Genomic DNA, 18,620 nt, shown 5'->3' with positions numbered 1-18,620 from the left:
GAATGAGAAAAGGAAATTCATCTCTTTTGAGCTGCATGTAACAACCCTCTGTGAATATTATAGGTTACATAGAATTACACGTGGGTTGAGACCTCATTTACGTCCGACTCTACTTGCGGACAATGCACTTTTCTGCAATAGGTTTGAGTCAATTACAAATAAATATGCATTTGATTTAATGCTTCTTAATATTGAGTTTCTCCGACTAGAGATGGAAGTGGTCAGAAAATCAATTATGGACCTTGAACAGCAATTATTGACACAGATGACGACACAGGAGGTGGAACTCTATAAGACCCAGTTGGATGAAAAACTATTGAAATATCGTGCTGATATCGAAAGGACGAAGAGGACTAAGTGGTTTCATGATGCAGAGGACTATAGAGTGGGCCGTATTTTTTCGTGGCAAGTGGTGGCTGGTGCGCCTTCTTATTATAGGAGGGATAGGCCGAGACAAACACGTAACCGGAGGAAACCACATGATAAGCGACAACAGAACTTCGGCTTTACTACAGCTGAGTCAGACTCCACTGATGACTCTAATATTGAAGCCTCTTCTTCCTCCCTTTTTTTAGGGAAGGACACAGTCGACAGAGTTACGGGAAGAGAAGGAACCGGAGAGGTGGCAGGAAACACAGGAGAAAGAAGGGCTGTGCACAAGCAGGGGAAGACATATATCCCCCCAATGAAAACTCGCCATATGGAGGGGAAGAGGAAGGGCCCATAGGACATGATAATTTGGTGGTAAATATTTCATCTTGTGAATTGACTGAAGTTGATTATGATGTTCTTTCCAAGGGATTGTCTTTTTGTCCTGTGAATTCCCCTAATTGGTTTGAGATTGAATGCGATTTATTTGCATTCTTTAGGAGATTACGTTTGACATCTTATTTTTCTGATAAACACCAGACTTCTAGTGCACTACCGGAGGGTGATGTATCTATGTTTACACTTCATGGTGTGGGTCTATATGCTAAAAGTAATTTTCAGCCCCCTGTTAAAAATAGCTTTGTAGAGTCTTACATACAGCTTGTAGAGAGGGACATTACACTATTGAGGAAAAATACATGTTTTACAGTTAAAGGTAACCTTAGCCTTGTTGAAAGACAAGCTTTACAGCAATTATCTGATAACACAGCCCTTACAATTAAGAGTGCGGATAAGGGTGGTGCTGTAGTTGTTATGGATACTGATAGGTACAAGGCTGAGATTATGACCCAATTATCCGATAGTGATGTCTATATGAAACTGGCTGATGATCCCACCTCAGGTTTTCTTTCGGAGTTGCGACTTCTGGTAAATGAGGCCCATGTGAATGGGCTCATAGATCAGAAGTTGTTTGATTTTTTGATTGTGGATAATCCAGTAACACCTATTTTGTATACTTTGCCGAAGATCCACAAAGATCTTTTTAACCCTCCCGGACGGCCTATTGTATCCGGGAGGGGTACACTTTTTAATAAAGTAGCTATTTTTTTGGATAAGATCTTACGACGATTTGCAACAGCACGATCCTACATTCTAGATACGAATGATTTCCTTGACAAGATCAAGGACATTCAGGTTAATTCTAATACAGTGTTAGCCTCTTTTGATGTGGCTTCACTGTATACCTCCATCCAACACGAGAGGGGTCTTGAGGCTGTCGATGTGATGCTATCGGGATCGGACGTGGCCCCAGAATGTGCACAGATGATCCTTTCCCTGTTGGATTTTATCCTTAGGAAGAATTATTTTCTATTTGGGGATGACTATTTCCTGCAGGTGAGGGGTACCGCCATGGGGTCCAATGTGGCCCCTACTTATGCTAACATCTATATGGCGGTATTCGAGGATCATTATGTGTACAAATCCATCTACTGGGGCTCCGTCCGCGCCTGGTGGCGTTACATCGACGATGTCTTCTGTGTTTGGGATGGTAGTGTGGAGGACCTACATAAATTTCATACTGAGTTAAATGGTGTTTATCCAGAGTTGAAGTTTACTCTAGTAGAATCCTTAACTCAAGTTCAATTTCTAGACACATTGGTATATAAAGAAGGGAATATGCTAATTACGGATCTCTATGTGAAGGAAACAGACAGAAATAGTCTACTGCTATACAACAGCAACCATCCCAGGAGGATGGTGGAAACATTACCTTGGAGTCAGATGTTGAGAGTGCGGAGGATAGTTAAAGATGAAAACAAACTGGTTAACAGACTTGATGAAATGTGCCATAAGTTTATTAATAGGGGCTATCCTGTGGAAAAAGTTACACAGTTTAAAGAGAGGGCCATTAATTTGACTGATGGAGCTCTTCATTGTAAACGTGATAAAATTGCTATCAAGCGGGTTCCGTTTGTATCAACTTTCTGTCCCATTAGTAATAAAGTTGGTGGTATTTTGAATAAGCACTGGGGTCTACTGCGGAAGGGGTTACCAGAGGTCCCTGAATTTACTAACAGACCTATTTTGTCTTATAGACGTGGAGCTAACTTGAAAGATAAATTAGTGAAAGCGGATGTTGGACCTAGTAAGATTCTACGACAGCTGACATTAGGCCCTTTGAGGTGTGGTAGTTTTCCGTGCCTTGGCTGTGCATGTTGTGGTAATATGATCAAGGGAGATAGTTTTTATCACCCACATACTGGTAAGAGATTCTTGATAAAGGAATATTACACTTGTACCTCCAGTTTTGTCATTTATGTGATCACTTGTCCATGTGGATTGCTGTATGTGGGCGAGACAACTATGGAGGTCAAAGCTCGCATCAGTAAACACAAGAGTACAATTAGAACACAACTTCTTGATTTACCGATACCGAAACATTTTGTAGAATTTAGACATTCTGTGAATCAGTTGCGTTTTAGGGTGATAGATGGGGTTCCTGTGTTGAGACGAGGTGGAGATAGGATGTTATTGTTGAAAAGAAAGGAGCTGAAGTGGATCTCTACTCTTGATACACTACAGCCGAAAGGTTTGAATCTTGAATACAACCTACAAATTTGCACTAATTGATCCATAGTAGCCTCAACAGCATCATTCTTCTGGTTTTTGGATAGCGGTTTTTGATTTTGATTTTTTGTTTTGTCTTTTTAGGTTGGTGCGTTGGTATGACCGGGGGACATAGGGACTGAATTGTCCTCAAATTCTGTGGACATGGGGACTGAATTGTCCTGAAATTTTGTGGATTGTGATTGAATCGACATATATGTTCCTTGGTTCATTCCCCGTGCCCTCTTGTCTGTACACTTTGGTGTTAATAAAATTATTTATTTTTTCTGTCGCTTTGTTTATATTATATTTTTTTGATAGCATGAATATAGGATAGATTGAGGATCTAGACCATTGGATTATGGTAGCTAGACGTTCTTTTGTGGACATCACCATATTGGCCTCTATAAGATCTCCTATTTTGGGAGTTACTTATTACTATATATATTTGGTTATGGTCATGTTACTATGAGTGAATTTTGGATTCTGCTGATTTGGTAGAATCTTTTCTTATTTATAACTATGTTACTACCAGCATTATGGCAACATGACTAATTATATATTTAGATTAGTTGGGGTCATATATCTTTGTTCCCTCATGAGTTTTTCAGTGAGTATGTTAAGTGCCCGTTTGAATCGCTTTGTATACATTGGATATAATTTCTTCCTTATATGAGGATGCATATGTTTGAAATTCGGGGAGTGCGGTCATGTGATTTCGCCATGGGGCCGCTCTGTGTTGCGGTTGGTGGAGATGTGACCAGGTGATTAATCACGTGACCGTCTGCAGTGGATTGTGGGTACCCTGGAATGTAGACTGTGTCACTATGGAGCTCCAATGCGCATGTGCGATCTCCTGATGCGATATCGCGAGAGTGAGGTGCATCATCTCCTATGCGACAGCGGGTGACGTCACTTGATCACTCTGAGGGCGATGATATGGAACGCTAGCGATGGGAAGTCTGGCACTCAGGTTTGTGCCGATAATTTTGATAGGCTATTGATCTTTGGCGCCTGATAAGGAAATATAATCATTGGCTGAGATGGTTGGTTGTTGACACTTAATGTATGTATGTTGGTTATTGGTGCTGGGGTTGCTAGGCGATATGGGAATACTAACATTCCTTGGGTCGCCATGTGTTTGTTTATTTTTACCATGTGCCAACATGCTGTATAATTCTTTTTAAATGTTACATGGTTGTATTTGTACTATATTACTATGTATGTATAATTTAATTTATATGTTCTATTTGTATTTTTTATGTTATTTTCATATAAAGTGGGCGGATACTTGTTATTGATTGGCCACATTGGCCTATTTAAGACCGCCATATCCTGCTGTATGTTATGCTTGAAAAAGACCATGTGATGGTCGAAACGTCGCATTTTGTCATGGCACAATAAATGTTTATATACTCTTCAACCGGATGAGATGCTGTTCTTCTTCATCTTTTGAAGACTGAAGCTCATCTGACTGGATGTGACACTGCCTGCAGAACTCCGTCTCTCACCCACACGGCCTTCGCCTTTACTGATATATTGATGCCACGGTTGCGCTTGGTGCGGGGCTTCTCAAAAAGCTGTTAGTGCTGCTCAGGTGCATCCAATCTCCTGGAGGGAACAACGAGCAAGCAAGAGCCGATCCATGCTCCGGTTGTTTCTTAAATGCCGGAGTAGCGCTACTGGCCGCCCCTCCAGGCTCCGGTATCCCCAGAAGTACTGGGTGATCAGGTTGATCACGTGGCCTGCGCATCATATGGAAGTGCCCCAATCACCGGACGTGCGACACCTGGATGCTTTGATACCCTCCCCCCACCCGGTTTCCTCGAACACACCAGTGGTGCTCCGGAGCATTGAACATGCCGCTGTCTTCCTTCCTGGCGTGTGCCAGCGCCAAGAGCCATGCCAGAGCCAGCTATCACTACCAGGGATATTGCTCACCTGTGACCGCACACAAATGTGAAAGTCCCCCTGGACCCACTGTGGCGCTTTCAGAGACTCAGCTGCTTGAAAGAACCGACCAAGCCTGGGAAACTGGTCATCCATCTCCACATCTTCAGGTATGCCTGCAAGAGGTTCACCCGTCGAGGACAGGAAACAAACTGATGCGTGGGAGAGGTGCCACCCTTTTAGCCTGTAGGTTTCCTGTCCTTGAAGGGAGTCCCCTTAGCTGCACATATATTCAGCAGCATGGGTCTGCTCCAGACATAGCCGGCTCCATCTATTTCAAAATCCATATTTCAAAGTATGCATTGCTGAATTTCCACCACTTTCTCATGCTCCTGAATGCCCCATGTGAACTGCATTGTTTTGTATACGGTAAGTATTGCGAATTTCCACCACTTTCTCATGCTCCTGAATGCCCCATGTGAACTGCATTGTATATGGTATGCATTGCTTACCCATCTTCTTGTATCCACAACTGTACTCCATCTTGTAATCTTTACCACACATCTAAGTGGTCTGTATAACCCCTTCCGCCTTTTATGACCTTTGCTTAATTCAGTACATCTGGCTTGGGCTGTCACATCCCACTTTCACTCACACCTGATTGTTCTTAGCTGCACATATATTCAGCAGCATGGGTCTGCTCCAGACGTAGTTGGCTCCATCTACTTCAAAATCCATATTTCAAAGTACAGATTTCTAAGTACACTACTGTGAATTAGACTAGAATTGGACTGGAATTTGACTGCAAGGTAACGGACTATAACACCACTACAATGTTTCGGCTTCTTTTTACAATCACCCCCATACTACTCTATTTTTCCCTAACTCCTGTAATCTCCCCTCCTAGTAAGGAACTATTCATCTCCCCCTCCATACTTCCCAGCCATCTCACCTCTTCGTCAGAACTGTTCCTCCACATACAATCCTTTTTCTCCAGACACACACGGCCACATCATGTCCTATCCTCCTCATTGCTGGCGACGTATCCCCTAATTCTGGCCCTCCTCAACACATCCCCACACTCACTTCTAACACCCTGCCACGATCCTCTACACGTCTTCGCAACCATGATAACCTCATACCTATTCATCCAGCACCCACTCCCTCAACCCCCTTACCTGGAGCCCTATGGAACGCACGCCCTGTCTGCAACAAGCTATCATTTATCCATGACCTCTTTATCACCAACAAACTCTCCTTCCTTGCTATCACTGAAACCTGGCTCACTTCCTCTGACACAGCCTCTCCAGCTGCGCTTTCCTATGGCGGATTCCATCTCTCTCACACCCCTCGCCCCAGCAACAAACGTGGTGGAGGAGTTGGCTTGCTCCTGTCTGATACCTGCACCTTTACCCCAATTCCTCTGCCACCCTCCGCTACTCTTTCCTCGTTCGAGGTGCACTCCGTCCGCATCTATTCCCCCTCCAACCTCGAACTGGCTGCCATCTACCGCCCCTCAGAACTAGCCATCTCCACCTTTCTCGACCACTTCACCACCTGGCTACTCCATTTCCTTTCTGTTGACATCCCCACCATCGTCATGGGCGATTTCAACATCCCTATTGACACTTCCACCCCGGCTGCCTCTAACCTTCTATCACTCACGGCTTCCCTCGGCCTCACTCAATGGTCCTCTGCGGCCACTCTCAAAGATGGTCACAAGCTGGACCTTATTTTCACCCGTCTCTGTTCCCTCTCTAATCTCAATAACTTGCCAGCTTTAAGTCCACACTCTCTGCCGCAAAACAAACTTACTTCGCATCTCTCATATCCACCCTGTCTCACAACCCTAAACAGCTCTTCAACACTTTCAATTCTCTTCTCCGTCCCACAGCAACTCCTCCCTCTCATTTCTGCTGAAGACACTGCCTCCTTCTTGAAGCAGAAGATCGATACGATCAGACAAAACTTTGGCCCGCAGCCCCCAAAGCCCCTCTTAGCCGCTCAGCCCTGTTCTGCAAAAGCCAGCTTCTCCACCATGACAGAAGATCACACCTCACCACTTGTGCCCTCGACCCACTCCCGTCCCACCTCATCCCTAACTTGGCCACAGTCTTCATCCCATCTCTAACACACCTCTTCAACCTTTCACTTACAAATGGTGTCTTTCTCTCATCCTTCAAACAAGCCTCAATCACACGCATCCTCAAAAAGCCCTCCCTTGACCCATCCTCCATGTCTAACTATCGCCCGATATCTCTTCGCCCTTACACATCAAAACTACTGGAATAGCATGTATATCTTGAACTGTCCTCCCACCTCTCCTCATGTTCCCTCTTTGACCGGTTACAATCTGGCTTCCGACCGCATCACTCAACTGAAACTGCCTTAACTAAAGTCACTAATGACTTACTAACCGCCAAGAGCAAGAGACACTACTCTGTCCTCCTTCTCCTGGACCTGTCCTCTGCCTTCGACACCGTGGACCATTCCCTCCTGCTACAGATTCTCTCATCTCTTGGCATCACAGACTTGGCCCTATCCTGGATCTCGTCATATCTAACAGACCGAACATTCAGTGTCTCCCTCTCACACACCACCTCCTCACCTCGCCCCCTGTCTGTAGGTGTTCCTCAAGGCTCTGTCCTAGGACCCCTACTATTCTCCATCTATACCTTCGGCTTGGGACAGCTCATAGAATCCCACGGTTTGCAGTATCACCTCTACGCTGATGACACGCAGATCTACCTATCTGGACCCAACCTCACCTCCTTACTGATCGAAATCCCACAAAGTCTGTCTGCTATCTCAGTCTTCTTCTCTGCTCGTTTTCTCAAACTGAACATGGACAAAACAGAATTATTCATCTTTCCCCCATCTGACTCTACCCCTCCACCAGACCTATCCATCAATGTCAATGGCTGCTCTTTCCCCAGTCCCGCACGCTCGGTGCCTTGGGGTGATCCTCGACTCTGCGCTCTCTTTCAAACCACATCCAAGCCCTCGCCTCTTCCTGCCGCCTCAAACTCAAAAATATCTCCCGGATCCACTCATTCCTCAACCAAGAAACCACAAAAACACTAGTGCATACTCTTATCTCCCGCCTCGACTACTGCAACCTCCTCCTCTCTGGCCTCCCCTCTAGAACTCTGGCACCACTCCAGTCCATCCTACACTCTGCTGCCTGACTAAACCACCTGTCTCCCCGATACTCCCCAGCCTCCCCCCTATGCCAGGCCCTTCACTGGCTTCCTATTGCCCAGAGGCTCCAATTCAAAACCCTAACCATGACATACAAAGCCATCCACAACCTGTCTCCTCCAAACATCCGTGACAGTCTCCAGGTACCTACCCGCACGCAACCTTCGATCATCTCAAGATCTCCTTCTCTACTCTCCCCTTATCTCTTCTTCCCACAACAACCGCATACAAGATTTCTCCCGTGCTTCCCCCATACTCTGGAACTCTCTGCCGCAACACATCAGACTCTCACCATCGACGGAAACCTTCAAGAAGAACCTGAAGACCCACCTGTTCCGACAAGTCTACAGCCTGCAATGATCCTCGGTCTACTGAACCACCGCATGACCTGCTCTACCCTCTCCTACTGTATCCTCACCCATCCCTGTAGACTGTGAGCCTTCGCGGGCAGGGTCCCCTCTCCTTATGTACTTATGTGTCCCTTGTCTTACACATGTTTATTATACTTGTCTGTATTTCCCCTTTTCACATGTAAAGCGCCATGGAATAAATGGCGCTATACAAATGCACAATAATAACAATAATAATAGTGGTGCTGTCATGGGTGATTGATAAAATAAGCAATAATTCTGATAGCAAAAAAGAATAATGCATAACGCACGGGTCTCACCTGTACAATATAAAGGCAGGGGCAATGCTGTGCTCCTCCTCCTATACTTATTCCAATTACATTTTGGGAGTCTTTCTTAAGTGACACTGTGCCTGGGACCGTGGGTATCCCACTAGAATAAAAATGGGGAGTGATGAGGGGAATATAGTATATGCTGTACTCACACAAAACAGACAAGGGGGATCATTTTATCATTCTGCATCATACATACAGTAATACTTATATGTCCAAGAAATAAATAGTTGTTAGGCACTTCAAACAATATGTATCAACAGATGTCTATTATGACAACTTCGCCACTAGACAAGTGTTTCCAACAAAAGAATTAAAGTTATAAAGTTCAATTTTTATTAGCAACCAGTTTAAAAGATAACAGAAGCGAGCAGCGAAACAGCGCCCGTCGGGCGGGCAGGAGAGCACAGCCATGCAGTAGCACTCTGTGACCAGCATTACTACTCTCATCATCTATTCACCATCCCTACTCAGGTAATATGTATTCTAAAAGAGACTTCCTGTCAGCTCTTTATTCTTGGTGATAGATAGATTTTCAGCCGGTAGTTGTATCAGACACGGTTATGTATGGACTTTGGGATAGCCCCTGCTCTGAGTGAACATCTTTGTGCATTCTATTTGTGCAGTTGATTTAACTTTTTATTGAATCGTACCTGTGACACCATTGCATGTATATGTTGATGTATAGTGGCCTTTCCATTACTAAATGTTCACATTTCCCATATTTTGATATTTTTATGGTTGGTTTGTGCCTTTAATTCATGCTGTGTCCCTCCTATTTCTATGTAGGTTTAGACCTGACTAATTTTAACACTAAAAATTCTGCTATCTTTTAAACTGGTTACTAATAAAAATTTAATTTAATTCTTTTGTTGGAAACACTTGTTGTCTAGTGGCAAAGTTGCCATAACAGACATCAGTTGGTACATCATACACACAGTATAGTCCACTACACATTCAGATAGGTTTTCACAAATTGACGGGCACAAACTGAGTAAAAGTTACATTAACCACTTCTTGCTGGACAATTCTTGATTAAGTGCTTTCATGTTTTCCTCCCCTGCTTCCAAGAGCCATATCAGTTTTATATTTCCGTTCACACAGCCGTATGAAGGCTTGCTTTTTGCAGGACGACTGGTAGTTTTGAAAGACACCATTCATTTTTTACCATGAAATGCGTTAAAAATGAGAAAAAGTGCAGCAAAATTGATAAAAGGTTTTTTTTTTTTTTTTAAACAGCATTTGTGGCAACAGTGACCTGTTAGCATGATTTTCCAGATTAGCATCAATAGAAATACCAAATTTGTTATTTATTTTTAAGTTGACAAAAATAAAAGAAGAAGTGATACAATTTTATGAGGCCCATATTATTTTTACCATTTTTTTTGCATGGTGAACTGACATTTTCATTATCATTTTGGGGTACATGCAAACGTTTTGATCTCTTTTTCTGGTATTTTTATTTTAGGGAGGAGAGGCACCCCCTCCACCACCCCAGCCCCCAAAATAAAAAAAAACAGCAATTCTACCGTATTTTTGTCTCTTCGTAGCGACGTTAATTCCTTTTATATTTTATTATATCCATCCTTTTTCTTTATTATTTTTTTTAATGTGGAGACTGGCAATGGTGTGGGGGGGGGTGGTGATTCAAAGTTATATTTTTTTTTTTCAAAACCTTATTTTATTTTTTAGTCCCCTTTGGACACTTGAACATGCAATCGTTTGATCGCTTGTACTATACACTGCAATCCTTTTACACCATGGGCTGAGCATCACAGGAGGACTAAGATGGCAGCCAAGGGATCTTTCTTCGGGCCTCCAGATGCCATCATAACTCATCGGCATCCATTCCACAACTGGAAGACGATGAATGCCTTCAGCATTTAAATGGTTAAACAGCAGCGATCGATCAGAGCAGAGTTGCTTCTGTTAGGGTAGGTCGAGACGATCAGTAAATGCTGCGGGTTAGACTCGGCATACTTGTGCAGCGTCCAACCCGCAGCGTCCAGATTTTACAGCATGGTGGATGGGATTTCAAGGAAAGCCATGCCCACTATGTGTGCACATACGCCTGCGGCTCACCGGCGGGGAGACACATGCGACGGACAGACTGCAGCATGTCAATTTCTCTTACGTAGATGCTCCTCTCCGCAGTAGTAATTTTGCCTATACAATGTATTGGATACGGTGAATCTGTACGGTTCAGTAATCACATGCGGAATCACCTGCATTTAATAGCCGGCAGCACTTTGGACGCAGCGAACATATGCTGCGTCCAAAGCGCTGCTACTTACGGATTGTCTGCACATACCCTTACAGATGCCGGCTGTAATGCACTGTACATGGGATCCTACATAGGACGAAGGACGAACAATTATGTACTATGTCAGGAAAGGGTTAAAAATAAATATAAAGAGGGGTTAAATTTGCTGATGAAGTATGTGAAAGGAACTTCCACAGCTACCTGCCAAATAACTACTATTCTTTCTACATGTGTTAATATAAGCTGCAGGAATCAGAAGAAAAGCTGTTTGTGTGGACAAAAAGTACAGATGGGTAAGGGTTGACTTAGTGAGATACTCCATTAGGGTGCACAATTTTAAAGAGGTCTATGATGACAGTTTTGGTTGTAAAAGTCCTTTTACACTCCTAGGACTGTATATTTCACAGTAACTGTGTAGTCTTGTCACGCTGTCAATCACCTAACAAACAAGCAATATGCACATTCATCGGGGAAAATGATCTTCTGGTTCGCACAAAACATCTTCATTCTCGGCAGCACTAATTCCTTTTTTCTAAACAGGACCTGTGCTGCCAAGAACAAGGCAACCTATGAGCACCGAGTGATCTATTACAGATAGCTCAATGCATATTTGAAGCGAGGCCTGTCTGTGTGAACAGGCTATAAAACTACTGCTATTCCTTACATATTCATTGATCGGCAGTTGGTCAATGGTGGAAAAATAAAGTAATGTAAATGGGCTGCTTTTACTTTAGGATACTTCTATGATAGGGTACACTTATCAATCCTGTAAGCTAAATTCTCATATAAAATAGGTCCCCGCAGATGCAGGCTATATTATTTAGCCAGCATCTGTCTCTAACAGCAGGCAGCACTTAAATGCCACCGCCAGTCTAACAGCAGCAATTAAAGGGAAAGCGTGCCAGTGCCCAGACACGGTCATGGGGTCAGATACATTACCTTTGTAGCCGTCATCTCAATTCTACAGTGAAGCTCAACCATAGGCTGAGCTCCACAGGACACAAAGATTTCCACTATATCCTGCAATACTGTGGTATTGCTTTATATAAAATAAGTGATCAAGCATCTGTCATGCCCTCAGCCGCAGGTCCAGTCTCCACTGCTCAACGAGACTGGCGCCTATTGCGCAGCTCCAATGGTACCACTTACCCTGTCCGTGGCTCCAGATGATCGACGGCTCCTTTCTCTGCTAGGAACCTGCATCCTTCTTGGCAGGACTCCTGGAAATGCTCTTAGGAGACACGCCTCGCTTCCTGCACATACTTAGAGCAGCAGGGCACCTGTTCTCTATTAGCGCGGTCTGTGCTGTGATGCTCTGTGCATAAAAGGCATCCTCCCCTTTAGGGAGGTGCCTGGGCAATCTGTTCATCATGTGGGATCGTTACCTCCCACTCACGCCACACTGCTGAGCTCTGCGTTCTGAAGGCTGTTGCTTGCATTATATTAATACCTCTGTCTCCTCAGAATCCGGTCTGTACGGGTCGTCCCTCTGGTCCAGGTTTCGCAGCATTAAGGCCACCTGGTGTTGCGACGGGGGAATCCCTGTATAAGGGTACACTTTGCCCAGTGCGCCACTACGTGGTTCTGTGTTGTGGTCCAGAGGGTTTTTCCCTCAGGCACCTTTTCCTTTTGGTTAGCTTCATTAAATAAATATCCTTGGTTTTTTGAAGCTCATTCTCCTGTCTCTTGCGTATCGGGTGTACAGCTACCACTGCACCATCAGTGGTCCAGTGAGTCCACTATACATCATCATACCCTGTGGGTGTAACAGTTTGCCAGGCCATGGACTCTGCTGATACCCGATACACAGTCCAGAGAGAGCTGGCTGTGCTTTGTCAGAGCTAGGATCAGCTAGTGGTCTTCATGCAAACCTTGGATACCCGCCTGTCTACTCTACAGGCTGCTGAGCCCACCAATATGACCTCCGTGGAGGACCGGTTAACTAAAGTACAGCTGGTTGCTGCTTCCCCAGTCCTTCAGCCTCCGGTAGAGCATCCAATAGTGGTGCCCACTACAGGACCTTGTCCTCGTCTCTGCAAGCTTCCTCGTTACGATGTTGACGCAAGGGGTGCAGAGGATTTCTCATCCAATGCTTCCTGCACTTTCGTTTATTGCCTCAGCATTATCCGACTGACATGGCCAAGATGGCTTTCCTTGCCTCTCACCTGGAGGGAGAGGCTTTAGCCTGGTTCAACCCCCTAATGGAGCAAAAAGATCCCATTGTGTCTCATCTGCAGGTAGGTATTCATGGACACCTTCTGCAAGATATTTGATGAGTCTGGTTGTGCCACATCTGCCATGGAGTCTCTCTTCAAATTGAAACAGGGCTCTCTGTCGGTTAGTATCCCATCCATTTCCGCACCCTGGCTTCAGAGCTCCAGTGGACCATTGAGCCTCTGGGCGGGGCCTTCTGGCGAGGATTATCCAGAAGAATCAAGGAGGAAATGGCAGTCAGGGACCTACATGAGACCCTGGATGATCTCATATTCCTCGCCATTCAGATTGACCTGCGTCTCCAGAAGCGCTCCAGAGAGAGGATTCTCGAGAAGCGATTTCCTCATCCAGCATCTTCTTCACCGAAACCTCGGTTTCCGCCCTGTCCCACTTCGGTCTCTGAGGATGAACCCATGGAGCTTGATCGCGTAAAGGTGAAGAGGAATCAGCAGGAGGAGATGCCCGCTAGGAATCCACATCGTTATGGTGGACGCTCTGCTGTCGGTCAATGCAGTGGAACTAAGAGGCCTGAATAACTCTTCCGCCTAGGACAGGTAAGAGAGGCATCCCTAGGTGACAATGATTCCTCTCCTCCCCTAACTTTATCCATACAGGTGGATCTTCAGAAAGGTGCGGTTCTCCGAGACGGCCTATCTAGACTCTGGGTCTGGTGGAAACTTCATCAAGCAAGCTGTAGCCAGGCGGTTCGGGATCCCAATGGTTCCTCTGCAGCGGTCCTGGTGCATCATCTCTGTAGACGGAAGACCCCTGAAAAGTCCATTCTTGGTATCACCAAAGAGGTGGAGCTTGCACCACAATGAACCTGTCCTGGATTGGCTGTCTGGAGATGTCCTTCGATGGAGTCAGTCCTGTCACGATCACAGCCTCAAATCAGTACAGCCTGGTTGTACCCCACGGCCTCCTGCAGCCTTACCTGGATTACCTTCAGCCTACTGGTCCTTCACAGATGTATTCGACAACAAGGAAGCCAAGACTATTCCCCCTCACAGGCCTTACGATTGTCGCATCGACCTAATCCCTAGATCTACTCTGCCTCGAGGTAGGATCTACTCTCTTTCTCCCACTGAGACTCAAGCCATGTCCGAATACATCAAGGAGAATTTGGCTTGAGGATTTATCCAGAAGTCCTCCTCTCCGGCTGGAGCTGGGTTCTTTTTTGTCAAGAAGAAAGATGGATCTCTTCGTCTGTGCATCGACTACCGTGGTCTCAACCTAATAACTGTAAAGAACAGACACCCTCTTCCCTTTATTACAGAGCTCTTTGATCATCTTTGAGGTTTCAGGATTTTTACCAAGTTGGATCTCCGTGGAGCTTACAACCTTGTCAGGATACGATCTGGGGACAAGTGGAAAACTGCCTTCAACACACGAGATGGTCACTACGAATATCAGGTGATGCCCATCGGGTTAAGCAATGCATCCGCCGTCTTCCAGGAGTTTGTCAATGACGTATTCCGTGACCTAATCTATGTTTGTGTGGTGGTGTACCTGGACAACATCCTGGCCATGAAGAGAAAAGAAAAGGTAGCAGGTCGCTCTGATTGACTGAAAGGGATACGGTCTGTTGTGAGTTCATTCTCGGGTTCACCAGTTGTGAGTTCCCCTTCTGGACTCCCTCTGGTGGTGACGGGAGGTGGTGCGGCTGGTTTGATCGGTGGAGATCTGCCACCTGAAAATGAGGATGACGATTGGATCTCAGGATTCTCATATTGGATTTAAGACAGCCGACGCTGGTGATTCCTTCTGGCTTATCAGCTCTTGGTTTTCAGCTCTGTTCCAGTCATCTAAAGCTAAGTTTTTCTGCTAATGTTCACACTTGATTTTGTTGGTCTATTCAGTTTTTTGTGTGGTCTGCCAGCCCCGGCTGGGGGCTGAGCTGAATTTCCACTCTTATTTATCAGTATTTTGCCAATTGGCTTTTTGTCCCTTACTAGTTCAGTCTCTTTTTGCTCTGTCTCAGAATATTTCAGAGTGCTGATATAGTGGGAGAAGTCTAGTGACTTCAGGGTTAATTTTGCCATCAGAAGTGTTGGACATTATTTTTGTAGGGTTTTTTGCAGGTTGCAGACAGTGTCTTCCCTTTCCTTTCCTGTCTAGTTAGTTTGGGCCCCATCATTTGCTCAGCCTATTTTCCTGCTTGTGTTTGTGCCTTCATCTTGTTTCGCCGTCAATACATGTGTGGGGGCTATCTATTCCTTTGGGGTCTGCTCTGGGGCAGTTAGTTTTCCCTTTTCTTGCTTTAGGCTTATGTAGTCCTCCGGCCGTGACGAGGCGTCTAGGTTCATCGTAGGCACGCTCCACGGCTACTGCTAGTTGTGTGGTAAGATCAGGGATCTGCAATCTGCATAGTTACCAACCACTCTGGTTTTCTGTGGCTTAGCTTGTTTTGCTTTTTTCTCCTCGGTGACCCACTCATAACAACGGCCCTGAAGAGAGATCCAGGGAGCCTGAGAACATTAATGCCCCGCCCCTCCTTAGAAAGTTCGTGGCAGGGTTGAAGAAGGTGGGGCGTAAGGTGAAGGGTAATGATATGCCCTCAGCCGCTGGTCCAGTCTCTGCTGTGCAGGGACACTGGCACCTATCGCGCAGCTCCACTGGTACTACTCACCCTGTCTGTGGCTCTAGACGATTGGCGGCTCCTTTCTCTGCTAGGAACCTGCATCCACTTGGCAGGACTCCTGAAAATGCTCTTAGGAGGCGTGCCCGGCTTTCAGTACATACTTAGAGCAGCAGGGCACCTGTTCTCTATTAGGGCTGTCTGTGCTGTGATGCTCTGTGCATAAAAGCCATCCTCCCCTTTAGGGCAATGAGAAAAAACTTTGTCCAGCTCCACGATGTAGTGAAAAATATTCTTTATTCACTCATTCGAAATTAGGTTTAAAAGCCAGCATGAGTTACAAGGCATGCGATCGATCTACGCGTTTCGAGTGGCTAGGCACTCTTAATCATGATACGCAGCTTTGTCCATTGGTAGATCTTATATACTCTATCCGGTCTACACACCGGTTAAATAATTAATTAAAACAAATAGAGAAAAAACTAACAATCACAATTAAATATAACAATTTGATTCATTAAGATAAAATACTACTGAAGGCGATAATATTGTATTTTTTTATTTCTTAATTTTTATTCATTATTCTCTTGTTATTATCCATGAAAAAATGAAGCAAGCTTCTGAAATAGAAGAGAAACATAACAGATCTCAATGTTGCAACCATTCACAACAGTAAAATTCACATAGATACAATTTTTTCAAAATGCATGCGGCTTTCAATTACATGTCAAATTTTTATTTCTTTTTTGTGCAATGTTAATTTTAGCACAACAAACCATTTTTTAGTATGCACATGTATACAAAAAAAAAAAATTCAAGATTGGAAAGATTTTTTTTCAGGGACTATTTCAATTAGCGCACCAAATGTGCACACAGCCATAATATATTCGTTTAAAGAGGAGATAGAAAACTCCAATTTGCACTGTTCTAATGAATTTTTTTCAGTGTATGTGATTTTTTTATTTATATACACAGCCAAAAAAACATTTAATTCTTTTATTCCCCATCATACACCAATCATAAAAAAATCCGTTCTGATACATTTATTGAAAAGTCGTTATCATAAACTTTCTCAAGACAGAAAAATGGAAAACTTCAATTTGCACACAAAAAAAAAAAAAAAAATTTAAAAAATTTTTTTGTTATATTTAATTTTTAGTTTATATCTGCAACCCAAAAAAAAGGGGGGGGGAGCATTTGGTTATTATATTTCCCCTTCATGCACTGAAAAAAACCGTACTAATGCATATATAGAAAGATTATCAGACTTTCCCAAATAAATGAAGTATTTCCTAAATAACTGATCAACACAAAATTATGTTGAATATTTTAGATTTTATATTTTAAACATGCAGATTCGAAAAACGGCATGAAAATACAGTTCTATGCACAAAAAATACCCTATGAAAAACCTTGCAAAAAACTACCAGATTCCCACATATTTTAATATATATTTAATCAGAACATGAGGATTCATTATAAATGTAATAAAATAGATATTTCAAAGAGGAAAGGGTTGATAAGTGCTAGTCTAATAAAAGAGCATGGTGTCTTTTCTTTTATTCAAGCCTCGTGGCATACTGGTGTTTAATTTGAACATTCACCACGCCTCCCTATTCCTAAGCACAGGTTCTAAATCCCCACCTCTGATCCGATTGTGGACTTTCTCAATTCCATATACTTTTAATGAGTCCAGTTTTTTACTATGAGCCTCAATAAAATGTCGGGAGAGCTGCGATATGTTTCTATTCATATTAGCATTCTCTATATCGAGAATGTGCTCTCTAATCCTAGTTTTTAACGTGCGTTTTGTGCTACCCACATATTTTAGTCGGCATGAAACACATTCTATGATATAAACTACATTTTTGGTGTTGCAGTTTATGAAATCTTTGATGTCAAATAGATTACTGTCATCAAAATCTCCAAATTTATCACATCTTTTGGTATAGGTACACAACTTGCACTGACTGGCAGCACATCTAAAAAAAACCCCTCGTTTTCAACCAATTGCCCGTATGTTCTTGCCGAGTACAAAGAAAACTTGGTGATAAACTATTTAAGGATGGTGCTTTTCTGGAAACTATCCTTAGTCCTTTTTTTATTATTTTTTCAATATCTGGATCTTCTTTTAAAATTGCCAGGTTATCCTCAACTATTTTTTTAATATTGGAAAACTGATTACTAAATTGTAACACCATTGTTATAGGATTAGCAGAATTTTTGGACAGTTTATGCGGGTCTTTAAAACGAGATTTTTTTGAAACAATCTTTTCAGCCCTGTCTAGACTCCATCGATTATAACCTCTCCTACCCAAACGTTGTCTAATGTCAGAAACTTCTTTTTTATAATCAGAGGGACAACTACAATTTCTCTTAGCACGCGTCATTTCACCCACAGGAATACCCTTAATTGTGTGCTTGGGGTGATGACTTTTTGCATGGAGAATTGTGTTCCCAGCTGTCTCCTTGCCATATGTAAGTAATAACGGATTTGTTAGGTATGCCAGTCAGATTTAAATCCAAAAAATCAATAGTGGTCTTTTCATGTCGTGTTAGAAATCTTAGATTCAGAGAGTTGCAATTGATATACGCATCAAATTTCTGTACTGTTATTATATCTGATTTCCAAATAATGACAATATCATCAATGTATCTACCGTAAAACTGTATACAATCAGTGTAAGGATTATCAAGATTGTAGATATACATTTCTTCCCACCAACTCATAACGAGATTTGCTAGGGAAGGGGAATATTTAGCTCCCATGGATACGCCATTTACTTGTATATAGTAATTCTCATTGAATGTAAAAT

At 43.5% G+C, this 18,620-nt stretch overlaps 1 protein-coding gene across 4 annotated transcripts in view; it reads right to left on the bottom strand.

Annotated features, from left to right (window-relative positions):
• Positions 1 to 18,620, bottom strand: part of PICK1 (protein interacting with PRKCA 1) — a 317,172-nt gene that overhangs the window by 246,400 nt on the left and 52,152 nt on the right. For all 4 annotated transcript variants that reach the window (XM_073586677.1, XM_073586678.1, XM_073586675.1 and 1 more), the window contains exon 3: positions 8,738 to 8,849. In XM_073586677.1, the coding sequence (XP_073442778.1) occupies positions 8,738 to 8,849 (112 nt within the window). The remainder of the gene's footprint in view (positions 1 to 8,737; positions 8,850 to 18,620) is intronic.

This window comes from Dendrobates tinctorius, unplaced genomic scaffold (assembly GCF_039654945.1).
Source record: "Dendrobates tinctorius isolate UK_male_01 unplaced genomic scaffold, ASM3965494v1 ptg000094l, whole genome shotgun sequence".
Taxonomy (NCBI): domain Eukaryota; kingdom Metazoa; phylum Chordata; class Amphibia; order Anura; family Dendrobatidae; genus Dendrobates; species Dendrobates tinctorius.
This window is presented reverse-complemented; position numbering and strand designations above follow the sequence as displayed.